Here is a 17,668-nt window from a genome sequence, read left to right as displayed (position 1 = left end):
GGAAAGTGTTTTCTTTATCACTGCTGGGGGGGGGGGGGGGAAGAGGTCATCTATTTGTTTATAATCAGGGTTTCACTAGGAAGCCCTGGCTGGCCTGAAACTCACTAGACCAGACCAGTGTCAGACTCACAGAGCCCTACCTGCCTTCGCCTTCTAAGCGCTGGGATTAAATTGTGTATGGCTTACGTGGCTCCTTCTCATTTGTTTTTCAAGACAAGGTTTCTCTGTGCAACCCTGGCTGTTCTGGAACTCAATTCTATAGACCAAGCTGACCTCGAACTCACAGAGATTCGCCCATCTCTGCCTCCCGAGTGCTGGGATCAAAGGTGTGATCAAAAAGCTACCGCTGCTGCTGGGTTTTTTGTTTGTTTGTTTACGTTTGTGTGTCTGTGTGTGGGTACATGCACATGTGAATGCAGGGATCCGGGGGACCAGAAGATATATCAGATCCCTTGGAGTTGGAGTTACTGGTGATGGTGAGCTCTGGGATGTGGGTGCTAGGAACAAAACCGAGGTTCTGTGCTAGAGCAGTTGGGACTTTTAACTGCCGAGCCATCATCTGTCTCTCCAGCCCCTACCTACTGTGGGTATTTCCTGTGTTGATGTGGAAAAGAAGAACAGAGATTACTTAACAGGTTTTTAATCTCTGTTGAGTCCTCTGAATATCACTTATGAGTTCTACTTAGGTCTTTTTAGGGACCTTGCCAGAAACCCCATGTAGAAGTTGAGAGAGCAGACACTAAAGCTGGGAGCCTGAGATGAAGCCCTCATATGACTTATTATTCATTTGACTTTATAAAGTTTAGTTTTGTTTGTTAATTAATTTTGTTTTCCTGGTCCTGGGAATTTAACCCATGATCTCAGGTGTAGTAGGCAAGCATCATTCTACTATTGAGCTACATCCCCAGTCCTGAAAATATTTTTAATAATTGAAAAGTCGCAATGTAGACATGAAATTTGATATAGCATAATGACCTTCCATATGTCCATTATGTGTCTGGGAAGATTATCAACCCATGGCTAGTTTTGCTTCATCTCTACTCTGCTTGCCTTCCTTCTACTCATGTATTATTTTAAAAATATTTAAAATTATTATAGTGTGTATTCATATATTCATAATATATATTATATATAATATATACACACCTGTCCATCCATCCATAGTGTGTGTGTGTATGTGTGCACGCGTGTAGGCACAGGTATAGTATACATTAGGAGTGTGGAAAACAGAGAGCAACCTTGGGGAATTGATTCCCTTCTACTTGAGTTCTTAATCTTGTAAAGCTCTTTGACCTGCTGAGGCATTTTCTGCCCCCAGCCAATTACTTTCAGGGAGGTTCCAGGCATCAATTTTGTCCTTCTTCACTTCTTTAAACCCTCATTTCTTCATCAAAAAAATGCAGAAATTATTATCTACATTTTAAAGTATTGAAATTTTTTTTATTTTCACTTCATGTATGAGTGGGTGCTCCAGGAGGCCAGAAGAGGGTGATGGATCCCCTCTTTAATGTCACAGAAGTGAGTCGACTGGCGTGGGTGCTGGAAACTGAACCCAGGTCCTCTGGCAGAGTGTCTGGTACTTTTAACCCATGAGTCATCTCTCCAGCTCTACCCCAAAACATTGCCATGGGTCGTGTGCCTGGACAAGGCCGACACAATGCAGGAACTAAGTAAATGAACTTATGTCATTAAAATGTGAAAATAAGAAGTTTCTACTTCCTTCCTGCCTCTCTGTGCCCCTTGCCTCTTAGTGACCCTGGAGAGAGTCTCTCCTGCCGCACCACGCTGGGATGTCAGGATGGCCTAAAGGCATGAGTGCATGTGCCCACATTGGGGTCAGAGGAAGGCAGTGAGCTGCAGGGAGGAAGGGGGGAGGCTACAGTCGCCCCCAGGGAGAGTCTGGTAGAGAGGAGCCAAGTTCTAGTGGCGAGGTGAAGCAGGTCCAAGTGGCAAGCCATGGGAAGGAGAGTGTGAACATAAGGTAACCGCCACCACCACTCACTGCAAGTTCTAGCAGACACAAGTTAGTCAGGAGTCTTCATTGTACCATGAGAGGACTTTGGCATTTAGAAGCAATTCATACATTTATTGAAAGGCTACTGATAAGGGTTTAGTTGTTGTTTTTTGTTTTTTTTTTTTTGAAAAGCCAGAGGACTTGACTCAGGAATTGGAGATGGGGCAGAAACAGGCTACAAGAGCCAGCACGATGGCTCAGTTTGACTAATTACTATCCAGGGCTGATGACCTGAGTTCAATTCCCAGAACCCACATAATACGAAAAGGAGATAGCTGACTTTACAAAGTTGTCGTATGATCTCCTCCTAACACACACACACACACACACACACACACACACACACTCACACACACAATACACACACGAGCACACACAGAGGGTGAATGTGGATGTGGATAAAGGTGGGGAATGCCATTGGTGGCAAAGAAATATCCCTATTTGGTCTTTAAGAACACTGGGCAAGGGGCTGGAGAGATGGCTCAGTGGTTAAGAGGACTGAATGTTCTTCTAGAGGACCCAGGTTCAATTCCCAGCACCCACGTGGCAGCTCACAACTGTCTATAATTTCAGTTCCAGGTGACCTGACACCCATGGCAGAACACAAATGCACAGAAAATAAACAATTTTTTTAAAAAAAGAACACTGGGCAAATCTTTCTTGAGGATAATGGCACCCAGAGACTGGCAGAAGGCAGAAGAACCCTGAGTGGACTAACACGATCAAGAACTAACCTTGGGGGTCTGGAGCGATGGCTCAGCTGTTCTTCCAGAGGACCCGGGTTCAATTCACAGCACCCTCATGGCAGCTCACAAGTGTCTGTAGCTCCAGGATTCAACACCTTCATACAGACATACATATAGGCAAGACACCAATAAAAGAAAAATCAATAGATTAAAAAGTATACATTTTTTTTTTTAAAAAAAAAGTACTAGCTTGGACTCTTTTGGAATATTTAGGACAATAGCGAAGACGGCTTTCAGATACGGTCTTGGCAGCACTGGACTCTATTGGCATGTAACAAGAGGACTTTGCTATTCTGTACTTCTGTTCTGTCCCTGGCTCCAGGAAAGGGGTGGGGCAGCTGCAAATAACACACTGCTTCTTCCAAAGAGCCGGGAGCAGGCAGGGCAAGGCAAGAGCTGACAGCTGTCCACTGAACACTGAGCACCATGCTCCAGGAACACACAGGTCCATGCAGTGTGGGCTCTCATGATCAAATAAATCTGTCCTGTTTTAAGTTTTACGTAACTTTTGTTAGGTTATGTGGTCGTTAGGCATAAAAGGCATTTATGCCACTGTGAACATGCTGGGTTCTCTGGAACCACGAGTCCTGGTCCTGGCACTTATAGCTCTGTTTCATTGACCCACACAGGCCCTGTCTATGCACAGCTTTGTGTTGCAGACCGTGTTTGAAATATCTTGGTGCTTTGCCTGGTCTAGGTGACATAAATAGAGCAGTTACCACTTTCTAAAAAAAAGTCTTTTTAATTATATTTATTTGTGTGTGTGTGTATAGTCAGAGGACAACTTTTGGGGGTTAGTTTCTGGGGGTCGAACTTAGGTCATTAGACATGGTAGCAAGTGCCTGATGTGCCGTCTTGCCAGCTCAATAATTATTTTCATAATTAGCTGGCTAGGCCTAATGGGGTATGCTTTTTATCTCTGTACTCAGGATGTGAGGGTAGGAGGATCATGACGCCTAAGCTAGCCTCAGCTACAAAATGAGTTAAGATCACTCTGAGATGCACGAGACTGTGTCGCAAAAGCAGTGACAATGATGACCACAGAAACCAACCCCCAAATAGTGTTTCCTTCCAGATTACATTTTTCTAAGCCAATGATGCTAAAATAGAACTTTTTTGAGGGCTGGGATATAACTCAGTGGTAGATTTCTTGACTAACATTATTGTGGCCTGGGGTTTAATCCTCAGCATGAAACAAACAAACAAAAAATTCCAAAACAAGAACAGTAGCAACATAAAAACATTTCTGAGCAAAACACTGCATCTCATTTAATCCTCACACAATCCTGTGATTGTTTCACTCACAGATGGAGAGAAAGGATTAGAGAGGTTGGGCAACATACTCGAAGTCTCCTTTCAACAAAATGATCTAAAAATAGAACCGTAGGTCTAGAAAACTCAGGGCCATGTTGTATGCGCGCGTGTGTGCGTGTTTGCACATGTGCACAGTCCTGCGTGTGTGTGATATGTGAGAGCATGACATGTCAGTGGAAGTCAGAAGACAACTTTGTGAAATCAGTTTATACAGGTTCTGAGGACTCAGGTAAAATCAGGTTTGTGCATTAAGCAATGATGCCCACTGATCCACCTGGCTAGCCCAAGGCCCTAACATGAGCAAAGAGAGCTGGCATTGCTGAAGTCCAGCAGTTTGGGGATTTTTATTGGGGGTTTGGAGGTTGCTGCCTTCAGTCATTGACTTTCTTTCCTCTGGTCTCATCAATACCTTTTTTTTTTTTTTTTTTTTTTTCGAGACAGGGTTTCTCTCTGTAGCCCTGGCTGTCTTGGAACTCACACTGTAGACCAGGCTGGCCTTGAACTCACAGAGATCTGCCTGCCTCTGCTTCTAGAGGACTGGGATTAAAGGTGTGTGCCAACGCCACCACCACTGGTCAATCATTTATGTTTTCTAATATGTAATGTTTTTGCTCTTTTTCTTATGGTAGAACTCATTGCTTCTTAATATAACAGAAAAACTTACCTTTGCATACTCTCCTGGCTATACAAAGCATATTAACAGGCATCATCTTATTTAATTTTGGAATTCAGCTTATTCTGAATGAGGTTAAATGAGTTGTCCTTATTACGGAGTCAGGCACTGCAGCTAGTTCTGAAATACATGTTGTCTGGCTGCAAGTTCAGTACATTCTGCTGAATCACAGCTGCCTGATTAGCCTTACCACTGATCATGTTTACAGGATAAACAAGCCTTTCTGTGGAGTTGAGTTTTTCATGTATGTCCTAAAAGTAATAAAGGATGAAAAATTATTCCAAAAAATGTTTCCAAATGTGTTATTTTTCCATTTTCTCTTTAAGCCCTTTAGAAACTATTTATTTTATGTATATGGGTGCTCTGCCTTTCTGGGCATCAGACCCCATTATAGATGGTTGTGAAACACCATGTAGTTGCTGGAAATTGAACTCAGGACCTCGGGAAGAGCAGCCAGTGCTCTTAACCACTGAGCCATCTCTCCAGACACCTAAATCCTTTTTTTAAAAAATAAACCTTATTATAAAAAAAAAACTGAAAATAAGCTGGGCTGTGATGCTGCATACCTTTAATCCCAGCACTTAGGAGGCAGAGACAGAGGCAGGCAGATCTCTGTGAATTGGAGGCCAGCCTGGTCTACAAATCAAGTTCCAGGACAGTCAGAGCGGTTACACAGAGAAACCCTTTTTTGAAAAACTTTTTGTAACTTTTTTTGGGGGATGAGGGGTGGGCAGGGTCTCACTATGTAGCTCTGGCTGACTTAGACTGGCAGAGATCTGCCATCTTTAACCTCTTGAGTGCTGACATTATAGGCATGAGCCATCATGAAGTTTCTAAAATAAATATTTATTAATTGTGAAATTAAATGAAAAAATACAATTTATTAATTGTTGTTCTTTGAAATAGGGTCTCACTATGTAGCCCTGGCTGGTTTCTATTTTGAACTTGAACTTTCCTTGATCCTCCTACCTATGCCTCCAAAGTCCTAGTATTTTATAGGCTATACCACCACACCCCACAATACAATTGATTTTGAGAAGTACTGAAGAGATTCAGAGGGACACAAGCTACTTACAGCAGGAGTTGCTATGGGGAGAAGCATTTACACTCAAGGCTGAAGGGATAGCAAGTGATTTGAGGTAGGTTTACAAGGAGAGAACTACATTAAACTAACCTTGAAATCCGGAAGCTACAATAGTAACTGTGGGAGAGAAAACTCTCTTGCTTTCTAGAGAGCTGCAGGAGCTAGGGGAGTTACCCGGGCCTGTAGTCTCTTCAGTGCCAACAGCCAATGGGAGGCAGGCTTGGTGAGAACTGTGGTCGCCTCTTGGCAATCAGGTCAGTCTAAAGAAAACCTTCCTCCAGGAAGTCCCTGCAGAAGATTGTGGGTGTGAGCACAGGAAATGGGCAGTAGTAAACAGGCAAAGTCCTAGAGACTGGAAGAAGCAGGTTTTACAGTTAGGTGATGATACATAGAGCAAGACCACCCCACCTTTCAAGCAAACATACTGTTCTTATGAAGAACAGCGTGGCCCAGGAGTGGAGCATAGACCAAAGAGCAAGAAGTCAGGTAGAGAGGTTGGTGACCCTCCTGCCCACTGTGCACAAGGGTTCAGTTCCCAACAGCCAAAGAGTCAATTCCTTTTTTAGTTTTGTGAGGATGGGGTGGGATGGGGTGAGTGAGACCGTGTCTACAGCTCAATAATTGCCAGAGTCTGATCCTTGTGTCTCAGCCTCCTAAGCCTTAAGATCACAGACATTCGTACCACAAATAAACACAAGTCATGATTTCAAAGATGGGATAGCTCTTGATCCCACGATCCTGATTTAAGAATAAAAACAACTGTTAATAAACATAACCAAATAATTTGCAAAATTTCAGACTATGGATTTTGGAAACAACTGGGACAGAGAATGAACTTTCAAAAAATTATATTTAGCAGTCCATTACTTCCCAAATTTATGTTTTCTTTGCTTTCTAAATTCAGCTACCATATAAACAAACCCGTAACATTCAAGTAGGTGTGGAAGCTACCCGCAAACTCAGTATCTGGGAGGGGGAAGCAGGCGAATGTTGAACCTGGAGCTTCATTTATGCTAAACAGTCACTCTACAAACTCGACATCCCCAATTCCTTGAAGGTTTTCCTGGGGTGCTCAGGATTATGACTGAATGACAAACCCAGAAAGTCGGTGCTCACCTGTAATTTACGTAAAACTGTTGATTTACGCTATGGTTAAGACATTCCCAACTGAAGGAAGAATGATTCCGAGGATATAGTTTAATGATAAAACTAAGAGCAATCAGCGCATCAACTAGAGGGAGATGGTTTAGGGAATGCAAACATCGTCATAGCTTTAGGGGTGTTAGAAGGAAGGAGGCAAATCTTTTAAGAACATGACCAGAAATGAGATGGTCACAAAAGAACATGATCAAAAGCTTATTTAGGTTACACATGAAATGAATATTTTGGTGATGGTGAGCTGTGCGTTAAAATGTAGCTTTTACTTCTCTTAGAAAAAGAAAAAACCTATTTGTTTCTAGATGTTCCAAGTTGAACCAGCTCACCAGGCTCAACCATTCTATCATCAACCACATCCTATATGTGCTGGAGTGATGGAACCTACTGGAAGACGGGAAAAGGAAAGTGTAAATAAGACAGCTAGGGAGAGAGGAAAGAAGGGGTAAAGTAGATGACAAGACATGGCACAGGTTTTGGCGGTGCAAGCCCAACAGAAAAGCACACTGGAGGCTGAGACTGGAGAATCATGAGTTGGAGGCCAGCATGCGGGTACGGTGCACAGCCGGACTTTGTAACAAAATAACCAACCCACAAACAAGTGAAAAGCAAAGAAGAGATCGGTTGGGATGGGGCAGGCTTTTACATTTTCGACTTAGTGGTACAACTTTGGCAACAGTGACCGGGCCCCGCCTTCTCTTTCTAGAGCGCTCCAGCTCGAAGGGATTCCAAGACTGTTTAGGCCTGGAGCAGCGAAGCTTCCATTCGCAGGGAGGTTCTTCCCGCACCCGGGGTTCCTCAGGCCGATGACATCATTCCGATCCCAGGAGCGCTGCGATTTTTCAATTTGGAATTCCGGCTCCTTCGAACTCTAGCTCCTTGAGGAGACCGCGATGCCACGACGGGCTCACAAGCAAGGGCCCTTCTGGAGACGTCTGGTTTTAGTAAGTAAGGAGGTTCTTGAATAGCCCAGTGCACTCCATTCTCTCGCATCTACGAACTACACATACACAGGGACGCGTGGCCACCCACGCACGTCGCTGAGCCAACATCCTTAGCTCCACAACAGGAGACAGGAGGAGCAGAGGTTCCCAGCAATCAGCAGGGTGCCCCGGAAAAGGCAAATGGGGGGGGGGGGGGGGAAGGCAGGGGCTATACGGACATAGTGCGCCTGCGCAGTCCCCCGGCCGCGCCTCCCGAGAGGCGGGTTAGTCACGCCGCGCATCCAATCCGAAGGCCGCAGGGAGCGCGCCCGCGGCCTCGCCCTCTCTGGTCCCACTTCCGCGTGCCCTACATGCCCTCCCGCGCGCGTGCGCAGAAGCGGGCCGCAGGGGCGAGGGCGCGAGAGAAGGGCGGGTGTACGTCCTTGCGTGCGTCTCAGGCAGCGCGCACGCCGGCGTGAGAGGGCACGGGGAAAAAGGTGGCTCTGGCCCGGGCGGCTCTGTTTCCTGGGGTTATGTAGCAGGGCTCGTCGGCTCGCGAGACCTCCTTCGCCGCCCTCGCCCGGGTCCTAGCGCGGAGTTTGTGCTCCGGGCGGAGGCCGTGTCCAAGCCCGCCGCGCTCCCTCGACGTAGAGCTCGCTCGCTCGCCCGTGGGAGCGTCCCGGCCGAGCCGCGCTGAGGGGGGAGGGGAGGCCATTTTGTCCCGACCGACTCCCCGGAACCGGGCGGAGCGGCTGGGAGAGGCTGCGGAGCCGCGGGCGCCGCCCCTCGGAGGCACGGGCGCCGCCACCGTCGGGGCTTCCTCGACGAGGCCGTTCGGAAGGTCTCCCTCTCCGTCTCGAGAGCTGCTTTCTTCCTGGTATACACTTCCCCGCTGCTGCGGCCCCAGAACGCCCGGGTGAGGAGTTGGCCGTAGTGAGCAGCACCGATCCCTTGGGACTACCGGCGGCGAGCGCCCGAGCCGCTCCTCCCAATGGCGAAGAAGACGTACGACCTGCTTTTCAAGCTACTCCTGATCGGGGACTCGGGAGTGGGCAAGACCTGCGTCCTTTTTCGTTTTTCGGATGATGCCTTCAATACCACCTTTATTTCCACCATAGGTAAGACCTGTGGGAGGATGGTGTGGGGGCTCTGTAGCCGCGAGCCGTTTTCTTTTCTTGCTTCCCGGAATTTACGCCTTTGTTCCAGTGATTCCGATTCCAGACGACAGACCTAAGTTACTGTTGGAATCGGAATAGCGCTTACTGGGGCGGGGTCTTCCCATGCTTTCCATCCGGTCTTTGCTTTCAAGTCTCCTCTGTTCGTTGCCTGCTGGCACAGAATATGCAGCAGCATTTAGCGGCGTTCCAGAATCCTGTTTTTTTAAGTGACTTGACTGGCCTTTCCATAATCGGGTGAAGTTGCTTGATGTGATATTTGTAATAGGCATATTTTAGTGGTTGAGATTGAAGCATTGCTGGCTTGGTGGTAAATGCCCGAATTTATATTTGGTGTCACAGAGTATATTCCATCTGGCTGTAACTTGGAGTAAACTTGAGAGTTGCAGAATCATTAAGGAAAATGAGAGGGGCGGTGAGGGGGGAGTGAGTTGGCTGTCTTGACTAAACCATTGATGTGTCAAACAATCGGAGGCTCTTCGTGCTTGGGGTGGGAATCTGGCATGATTGGCTCACAGTGGTTTTTCAAGACCTCAACAGAAGCAGTAGTCGGAGGGAGATGGTCGGTTTCTTCTGTCTTCAACCCGATGGAATCAAGTCAAGTTCTCATGTTTTACTTGACATTAGAATGTACAGGAAAATGTTTCGCCGGTCTTGGCCCTAAGGACTTCTAATGTACTTTTACCTCATATTTCGGAATTAGTTGGTATGGAAGTAAAAGCTGGGGCGCGGGGGTTGACCTTTTAAATGAGTTTCCTGTTTCGGAAATGAAAAGGGAAGGTTCCAAGAAAGTCGTTTTAACTCTGGCACCAATACTAATTTTGTCAAAATAACTACATGAAACATCTCCCCCACCTCCGCCCCCCCCCCATTTTTTAAAGTATCCTGTGTCTATCATTTTTGGACCTCAGCTTCAGAATTAGGGCAGTGCAGGAAACCTTGTGATAAATGTAACTGATTTCATGATGAGATTAAAGAAGCAGCAGTTTTCAGCTCTTAAGAATTGTGAAACTCAAATTGATTCCAACCAATTTATAGGATTACTGAAATCGGCTTGAATTTCCTTAGGACAGGTATTTATCAATAACTTAAACTCATTCATATAAAACAAGTTTTACTGAAATTAGAGTGAACAAGTTTTTATTTAAAATAAGTTGCTTTACCTTACTGGTGGGAGGGATTGTCAAAATTTCATGAAGCTTAAACTTGCCCTTTGCTTTGAGGTGTAGCTGGGTGAGTCAGGTGGTTAGATCAGCAAATATTTATTGAGCACCTAATGCTAGTCACTGTTAAAGGTGTTGGGAATAAGTGATGGATACAGTAGACCCCTTGACCACTCTGATGAAGACAGTCATAGTGGTGTGCAAAGCACTATAGTGAGCAGAGGGAGGAAAGGGTCTAGTCTAAATTGTGGGGAATCTGAGTAGCTTTGCATGGACAGTTTCAGACGAAGCCTGAAAGACAAGTATAAATTGGATCAGACGGGAGACAGCCTTTCTGAAAGAAATTAATGTATGGTCAGGTTTTTGTTTTTGTGAGACAGGGTTTGGTTTCTCTGTTGTTTTGAAGCCTGTCCTGGAACTTGCTCTGTAGACCAGGCTGGCCTCCAACTCAACAGAGATCTGCCTGCCTCTGCGTCCCGAGTGCTGGGATTAAAGGATTGCTGGTATTAAAAGTGTCTCCCACCACAGCCCAGCATATGATCAGTTTTTTAAAAACCTGCCACCCAGAAGGGTGAGGTGGGAAGTAGGAAGCAAAGTTTTTTAGTGAAAGTTGATCACTCAGCTCCCAAGCTGCCTGTTCCCAGGTACTGGGGATTGAAGCTAGTCTCATGCTTGGTAGGCAGACTGCTGAGCTACATCTCCAGTCCAGATTCCATACATAGTCTTATTTGTTGTCCTTCCACTTGGGAAAATGGGTTGTTTCACTTGTAGTCTGTTGTGTTGGAATCCTGAGTCCACAGGTTACTAACTGCAACTTTGGCTACAATGTCTTAAAATAGTATTAAACAGTGTAACAGTATCTACTGTGTGTGGTGCTTGTGAGGGTTTTATAGGTCGTTGAGAGCAAAGCACTAAGCAATGGTGCCAGGTACTTTGTAGGAGCACGTGCAGATCTATGCAGAATTTATGGCCTTTGTGCTGCTGGTGTGTGACAGAATATGTTGCTTTATGGATTGAATGTGTCCTGTACAGAGTGGCCACTAAAATATTTGCTGGTGCTCTGCTAAATAATTTGACTGTAACCTCTGAAATTTACACATTTTGATATGAAAACATTTGATGTTTTGGTATGAGATATTGAATAAAGTAGCCTGAGAAAATCAACACAATTCTGACAGTTCTGAGTCCAGCTCAAACACATTCATACATTAGCCCTGTGCAGAAATTTGAATTTTTCTACTGTCTTAAAAGAGTGCTGTCTGAAAGAATTGTGAGCTACCTGTGTAATTAAACTTTGGTAGTCACAAAGGAAAAATTTAATAGTATTCTTTACCTCATCAAAGATGTACTTTTATGCAGCCTGCTTCAAACAGGTATTTTACATTGTTTTCCTTTAGTGTGGGAGCTTTATGGGCCACTCATCTCAATGTATATTAGGCATATTTCAATTGTCTGGTTGTCAGATGTTGCTACTGGCTACTCTATTGACAGTATATGTCTAAACAACAGAAATGTAGCCAAATGATATACAGATAGCTAGAGATACTTTGTTTGCCACTTTTAGGACATATAAAATATTAAGTATTATCAGTGGGCCAGAGTCCCATCTCCTTTTCTGGATGGGCATTCTACTACTGAGATACACATCGAGCCTCAACACTTGCAATTAAGAAGTAGTAGTCACCTTACAAGTGTTCTGGAGGACCAGGCAAAAAGTAATGCAGCCCCTTATTTGTCAGGCAGGGTCATTTTAGCTTCATACTGGCTGATTCTGAAGGAAGACTCTTTATAGATTAGTGGTTGTTAGAGTGCTCAGGGCTACTTTAGCTCTTTCACATTCATATTAGAAATTATGTGAGTTTTTATGATTAGATTTATTGAATACTGTTGCAAAAATAAATTACTGGTATGTTTCACATTTAACCAAAGTGAATCTAAAGTCACAGCTGGGCGTGGTGGCTCATGCCTCTAATTTCAAAACTTGAGTGGCTGAGGCAGGAGAATTACAGGTTCAAATAGTAAGACCATTCACAAACAATACCAAAAAAGTGAATCTTAAGATCATTTGAAAAATAAGTTACACAGAGGCAGGGATCTATGCTTTTTTGCCTGTAAGTGCTAAGAACCTAAGAGAGGTGGTCGATGAATAAATGAACACAGGGGAAGGGAAATAAGGTAGTACAGTGGGGTCCTCTTTATATGGAACGTTCTTTATTTGCTTTCTATTACAGAATAAATTGGGATCATATTTTAGTTAATAAATATTAGCTCTTTGGATAATTGAGTGGTGTGTATGTGTGTGTGTGTGTGTGTGTTTGTATGGTCATAGGGGAAGACGGAGGCCCGAGGATGAGGTCAGGTGCGAGCTTCTGTTGTTCTCGCTGCACTTTTGACATGGGTTCTCTGACTGAACCCATCTTGCCAGTTTGTCAGAATGACTGGCCAGCAAACCCCAAAGATCCTCCTGTCTTAGTTTCCCCAGTGCTGGGATTCCCCTGTGCCATGGTGACTTTTTACTTGGAAACTGGGAATGTGCACGAAGGTCTTTCTGCTTGTGCATCAAACATTTTAGAGCAAAACTGGTCTTAGAAATTCAGAGATTGTTTGGAAATGAAGAAAGTTATTGGTTCTGGATGTACAAATTTCAGAAGTTGATTTGACCATAATTTTGGCAGTATGAGCTCTGGAATGTATTACTCTATGATAGTATAGTTGCATGAACTTGTTCTTAAAGGCACACAGTCCTTTGTTTTGTTTTTTTGTTGTTTTTTGTTTGATTTGGTTTGGTTTTCAACATAGGGTCTCTCTGTAGACAGAGTTTCTCTGTGTATTCCTGGCTGTCCTGGAACTCCCTCTGTAGATCATGATGGCTTGGGGCTCAGAGATCTGCTTGCTTCTGCCTCCCAAGTGCTGGGATTAAAGGCATGTACCACCACTGTCCAGCAAAGTACACAATTAAGAATAATGGGTTGTTCCCACTGCATGTGCTATCGCTTGGTCCTTAATCCTCCTCCCCCATACATATTTTTTTCTCCAAGGACAGTATCTTCACTGAATATAATGTAATCCCAGCCCTCATGTAACAATTTAAATTGATAAAGACTTGCCTCTGAGAGGTGTAGTGTCTTTAGCAACTGAATGCATTACCTATTCTTTGGAAGAGTAAATTGATTCCACTAACCCGAATAAAGACTTGTTGATTGGGCCAGCAAGAGGGCTCAGCAGGGTACTTGAATCAAGCCTAGTCAACCGAGTTTGATCCCTGGGACCCACTTAGTAGGAGAGATCAGATCTCCAAGCCTTTCTCTGACCTCTGCATGTATGCTGTGACACTTCAGTGTGCTCATGAACACACACAGAGTCAAATCAGTAAATATAAGTTATTACCCCCTAAGAATCAGCTGATTTAACTGGATGTGGTGGTGTATGCCTGTAATCCCTCTACTCAAAAGGCAGAGATTTAAATAAGTTTGAGGCCATCCTCATCTACATGAATAATTCCAGGCTGACCAGGTTGGCACAATTCTGTAATGCCATCGCTCAGGACAGAGGCAAGAGAATTACTGCAAATTGAAGCAGGCTTGGTTTATGTAACATGTTCCAGGCTAACCCGTACTACAAAGTAAGATACTGGCTTCCCATACAAAAGGAAAATAACTTTGATGAAACTCAACTGACTCCATTTTACATAGTGCTGCTTTTTAGAGAAATGAGCCAAACCTTTGTCATATAAAGCATGTGAGAGCCATGCAGTGCTGATACTCAGGCGCATGCTGCAGGAATGCCAGAATGCCTAAGGGATTTTTCTCATTGAAGCATGTGCTTTTAGGATAGATAGAAACTATTTAAACTTGACTCCCCCTTCCCCCAAAAAATGTACAAATGGCTTACAAGCACATGAAAATATGTTCACCGTCATTAATATTTAAAGAAATACAAGTCAAAGCTACGGTGAGAAGTTATTTTACAGTCATTAGAATGGCTATTCTTTATTAGACCATGGTGGTACAGGCTATGTGGACTTCAGCAGGAGGATTTCAGGTTCAAGGCCTATCTAGTCTACAGAGCAAGACCATCCTGAGCAAGTTAGAGAACTTGTTCAAAAGAAACAAAAGGAGGGCTGGGGATGTATGGTACTTAGCTTGTGTGAGGCTCACATGGGGGTATGTGCGAGAATAAATGATTTCTTACATAGAAACAAAACAGACAAAAGCAAGTGTTGAAGATGTGGAACATTTGGAGCTCTGTGATGTTGCTGGGACTTCAGATAGTTGGCCACTTTCAGACACAGCATAGGAGTTTTTCTAAAATTGAATATGTGAGCCTGCTGTTACTGCTCATGACTGTAACTCCAGACCCATGAGGCTGCAACAGGAGGATTGCTGTGTGTTCAGGGTCAGGCTGGGCTACATAATGAGTTCGGTGCTAACCTGGGCTACAGCGATAACCTGCTTAAAAAAATACAGAAAAAAAAGACGTGGGTACTTGGCTCAGTTGGTAGACTGCTCCTCTAGAACATAGGAAGCCCTGTTTTAATCTTCAGCATCTCATAAACGAGTGTGGTGATGCACCTGTAATCCTGGTGCTCAAATGGAAGAGGCAAAGGGATCAGAAGTTCAAGGACATCCCTGGCTAAATAGGGAGTTTGAGTCTAGCCTGGTTACAAAACTTGCTTTTATTTTTAAAGGGCAACAAGAAGAATATGATCTAGTAAATCTGCTTCTAAGTTATACCCAAGACAGTTAAAAGCAATTAAAAAAAAAAAAAGTGTGCTAGAGCCAGGTGGTGGTGGCACATGCCTTTAATCCCAGCACTCGGGAGGCAGAGGCAGGTGAATTCACATCTCTGTGAGTTCGAGGCCAACCTGGTCTACAAATCAAGTTCCAGGACAGACTCCGAAGCTACAGAGAAACTCTGTCTTGAAAAAACAAAAAAAAAAAAAATTGTGCTAGAACTCTGATTCCCCCAGACCCTGTGCATGCCAGGTAAGACCTAGTCAAAGAGTTTGAAGTAGGGACTCACAGGTGGTTGTATGCCAGTTTTCATAGGAGCATTATTTACAGTAGCCAAAAGTATAAATAACTTGGAGCCTATTGATGGGTGAATGATTAATAAATAAAATGTTTTCATGCCATGGATTATTCATTCTTGAAAAAGAATGAAATTCTGCTAAGTGCTATAACATAGGTGGGCCTCAAACACATAAAAATAGCCGCTGTGGTTATTCACATCTTTAATTACAGCACTCCAGAGACAGAGGCAGGTAGATCTCTGTGAGTTTAAGGCCAGCCTGGCGTACATAGTGAGTTCCAGGACAGCCAGGGCTATGGCTCAAAAACAAAACAACAAAGTAAGTCAGATGTAAGAGGATGTTAGGTACTTAGAACAGACAAACTTATAGAGAAAAGGGAATAGTGATTACCAAGATGTCAGTGGCAGACATATGAAAAGTTAATGGTTGATGGGCATAGAATTTTTCATTTGAGATGTTGAGTAAGTGTTAGAGGTAATGGGGCACTGTTGATCCCCTAGTTTCACCCACCCTTTTGGCTGAGATTGCAATATCAAGCCCAACCTAAGTTCAGGTTTTAAAAGTGGCTAAAATGGTAAATTTTGTGACATGTGACACCCACTACCAAATAACCTACAAGACTGTTGAAACATTTGACCTAGTGCTCTAAAAGAGCATTTGATCATAGAAAGTCCCTTCTGTTCCAGATGACAGCTAATGCTAACAATGGCTGGTGAGGAAAGAGGAACCTTCAGTAAAAGGGTTTCACTTAGAGTCCAGCACTGTTCTTTTTCAGGGCTCTGTTCATGGCTATGCTTCTCATTCTGAGAATTTAATTGTTATGTTATATACCCCCCCCCCCAACATATTGGCGGGGTACAATAGTTCTACTCACAGTTTTAATTTGAAGAGTGGTGTTACTTGGGAGGGGCAATGTTTTGACTTGGGTTATTTGTCCTTTTTCGTGGTAGAGTTGTCCAGAGCTTCATAGAGCAGAGGTGATATAACATTAGAGCTGTTCTTTTCAAGGATTATAGGGTATAATGCTGTGTGACAAGTATTGGAAAAAAACTACTGATACTTTCTTGTGACTCAGAGGAGGGAAAAAATGAGAGGAGAAATACTGGCATCTGTTTCAACTTGAAACAGTACAAGGTTGCCCAGCTAGTGCTGTGGTAGAGGCTGCTGAGTCTTGATTTACAAATGAGAGTGTTTATTGAGCACAACATACACATTTTATTATTAGCTGTAGATGTACATGAGGAAACTTCTTATGAAGATGGTTAAGTCATAAAGGAGGAGTTTAAAAGAGTGAGAAAGGATACTGAGGTTGGGGCAATATGTTTGAACCTTTACAACTGGTAAGAACAATACGTAGTTTTTCAAATACATCAATTTTTAAGCTGTACCTGTACTCCTGTAACCCCAGTACCAGGGAGGCAGAGGCAGAAGAAATGCTGGAAGTTTGAGGTCAGCCTGGTTTATGTAGTAAGTTTGAGGCCAGCCAGGACTACAGGGCAAGACCTTGTTTCAAAAACCAAAGTAAATGAAACAAAATTTCTTAAGTTGGATTTGATGAGGATAGGAATTTAAAAGTAGAATAAAGGTGCAGGGGGAAAAAAAGGAGTGGAGCTGGAAATGTCTGTGCTCCTGTAGTAGATAGTAAGCTTGTCTAATATGCAGGAAACCTTCTGTTTGATTCAAAGAGCAACATAAAGGGCATGGTGGTGCACATGTGTTTCAACACTTAAGAGGTGGAAGCAGGAGGGGCAACCTGTTGAAAATGAAAATAAAACTTCAAGAAATTAAGAATGAGAAAAGGTTTTTTTTGAAGACATTGTCATGTATTTTGGGTTGCAAGCATGAATAACTGGTGTTTATCCTTTTCAATGATGAAAAATTAGGTTTTTCATGAAAAGAGTTTTTAGTGTTGGAGATATGTGTTTCCAGTATGATGCAGAAACAGCACCCAAGGTTACAAAACATTAGAAGATAGAAAAGGTACAATGTATCAGATTCGGAACAGAAGATACTGTTGATTTCTTTCATATCAGTAGCCAGAGGCTGTTTGCTTGGAACAGAAATTATCACACAGAAATCTGTATTAATTGCAGCACTGACCAATAGCTGAAGCATATTTTTAGCTAGCTCTTATATTCTAAACTAACCCATCTCTTTTAATCTGTGTATTACCACATGGCTGTGACTTACCGGGTAAAGTTCTGTTCCCAGCATCTGTCTCTGGAGGGGTTACATGGCTTCTCCATGACCCTGCCTACTCTGTCCTTCTCTATGTGCTTGGAACTCCCTCCTTGCCTTCTTGTGGTAAGCTACTGGCCAAAACAGCTTTATTCATTAACCAATAGAAGCAACACATAGACAGAAGGACTTCCCACACCATTTCCCCTTT

At 43.6% G+C, this 17,668-nt stretch overlaps 1 protein-coding gene and 1 long non-coding RNA gene across 2 annotated transcripts in view; one reads left to right on the top strand and one right to left on the bottom strand.

Annotated features, from left to right (window-relative positions):
• Positions 1 to 345: 345 nt before the first annotated feature.
• LOC119807573 lies at positions 346 to 8,094 on the bottom strand. The gene is made up of 3 exons (XR_005284317.1): positions 5,922 to 8,094; positions 4,739 to 4,998; positions 346 to 2,855 (listed from the first exon to the last, which is right to left on the bottom strand). It is a non-coding gene; the product is annotated as an uncharacterized LOC119807573 (long non-coding RNA).
• Positions 8,095 to 8,361: 267 nt separating this feature from the next.
• Rab10 (RAB10, member RAS oncogene family) overlaps positions 8,362 to 17,668 on the top strand; it is a 57,416-nt gene continuing 48,109 nt past the window's right edge. Inside the window, exon 1 of the mRNA XM_038319946.1 lies at positions 8,362 to 9,027. Within this exon, the coding sequence (XP_038175874.1) occupies positions 8,901 to 9,027 (127 nt within the window). The 5' untranslated portion in view covers positions 8,362 to 8,900. The remainder of the gene's footprint in view (positions 9,028 to 17,668) is intronic.

This window comes from Arvicola amphibius, chromosome 2, assembly GCF_903992535.2.
Source record: "Arvicola amphibius chromosome 2, mArvAmp1.2, whole genome shotgun sequence".
Lineage (NCBI taxonomy): Eukaryota > Metazoa > Chordata > Mammalia > Rodentia > Cricetidae > Arvicola > Arvicola amphibius.
Note: the sequence above shows the minus strand (reverse complement) of the source record. Positions and strands in the feature narration are given on the sequence as shown.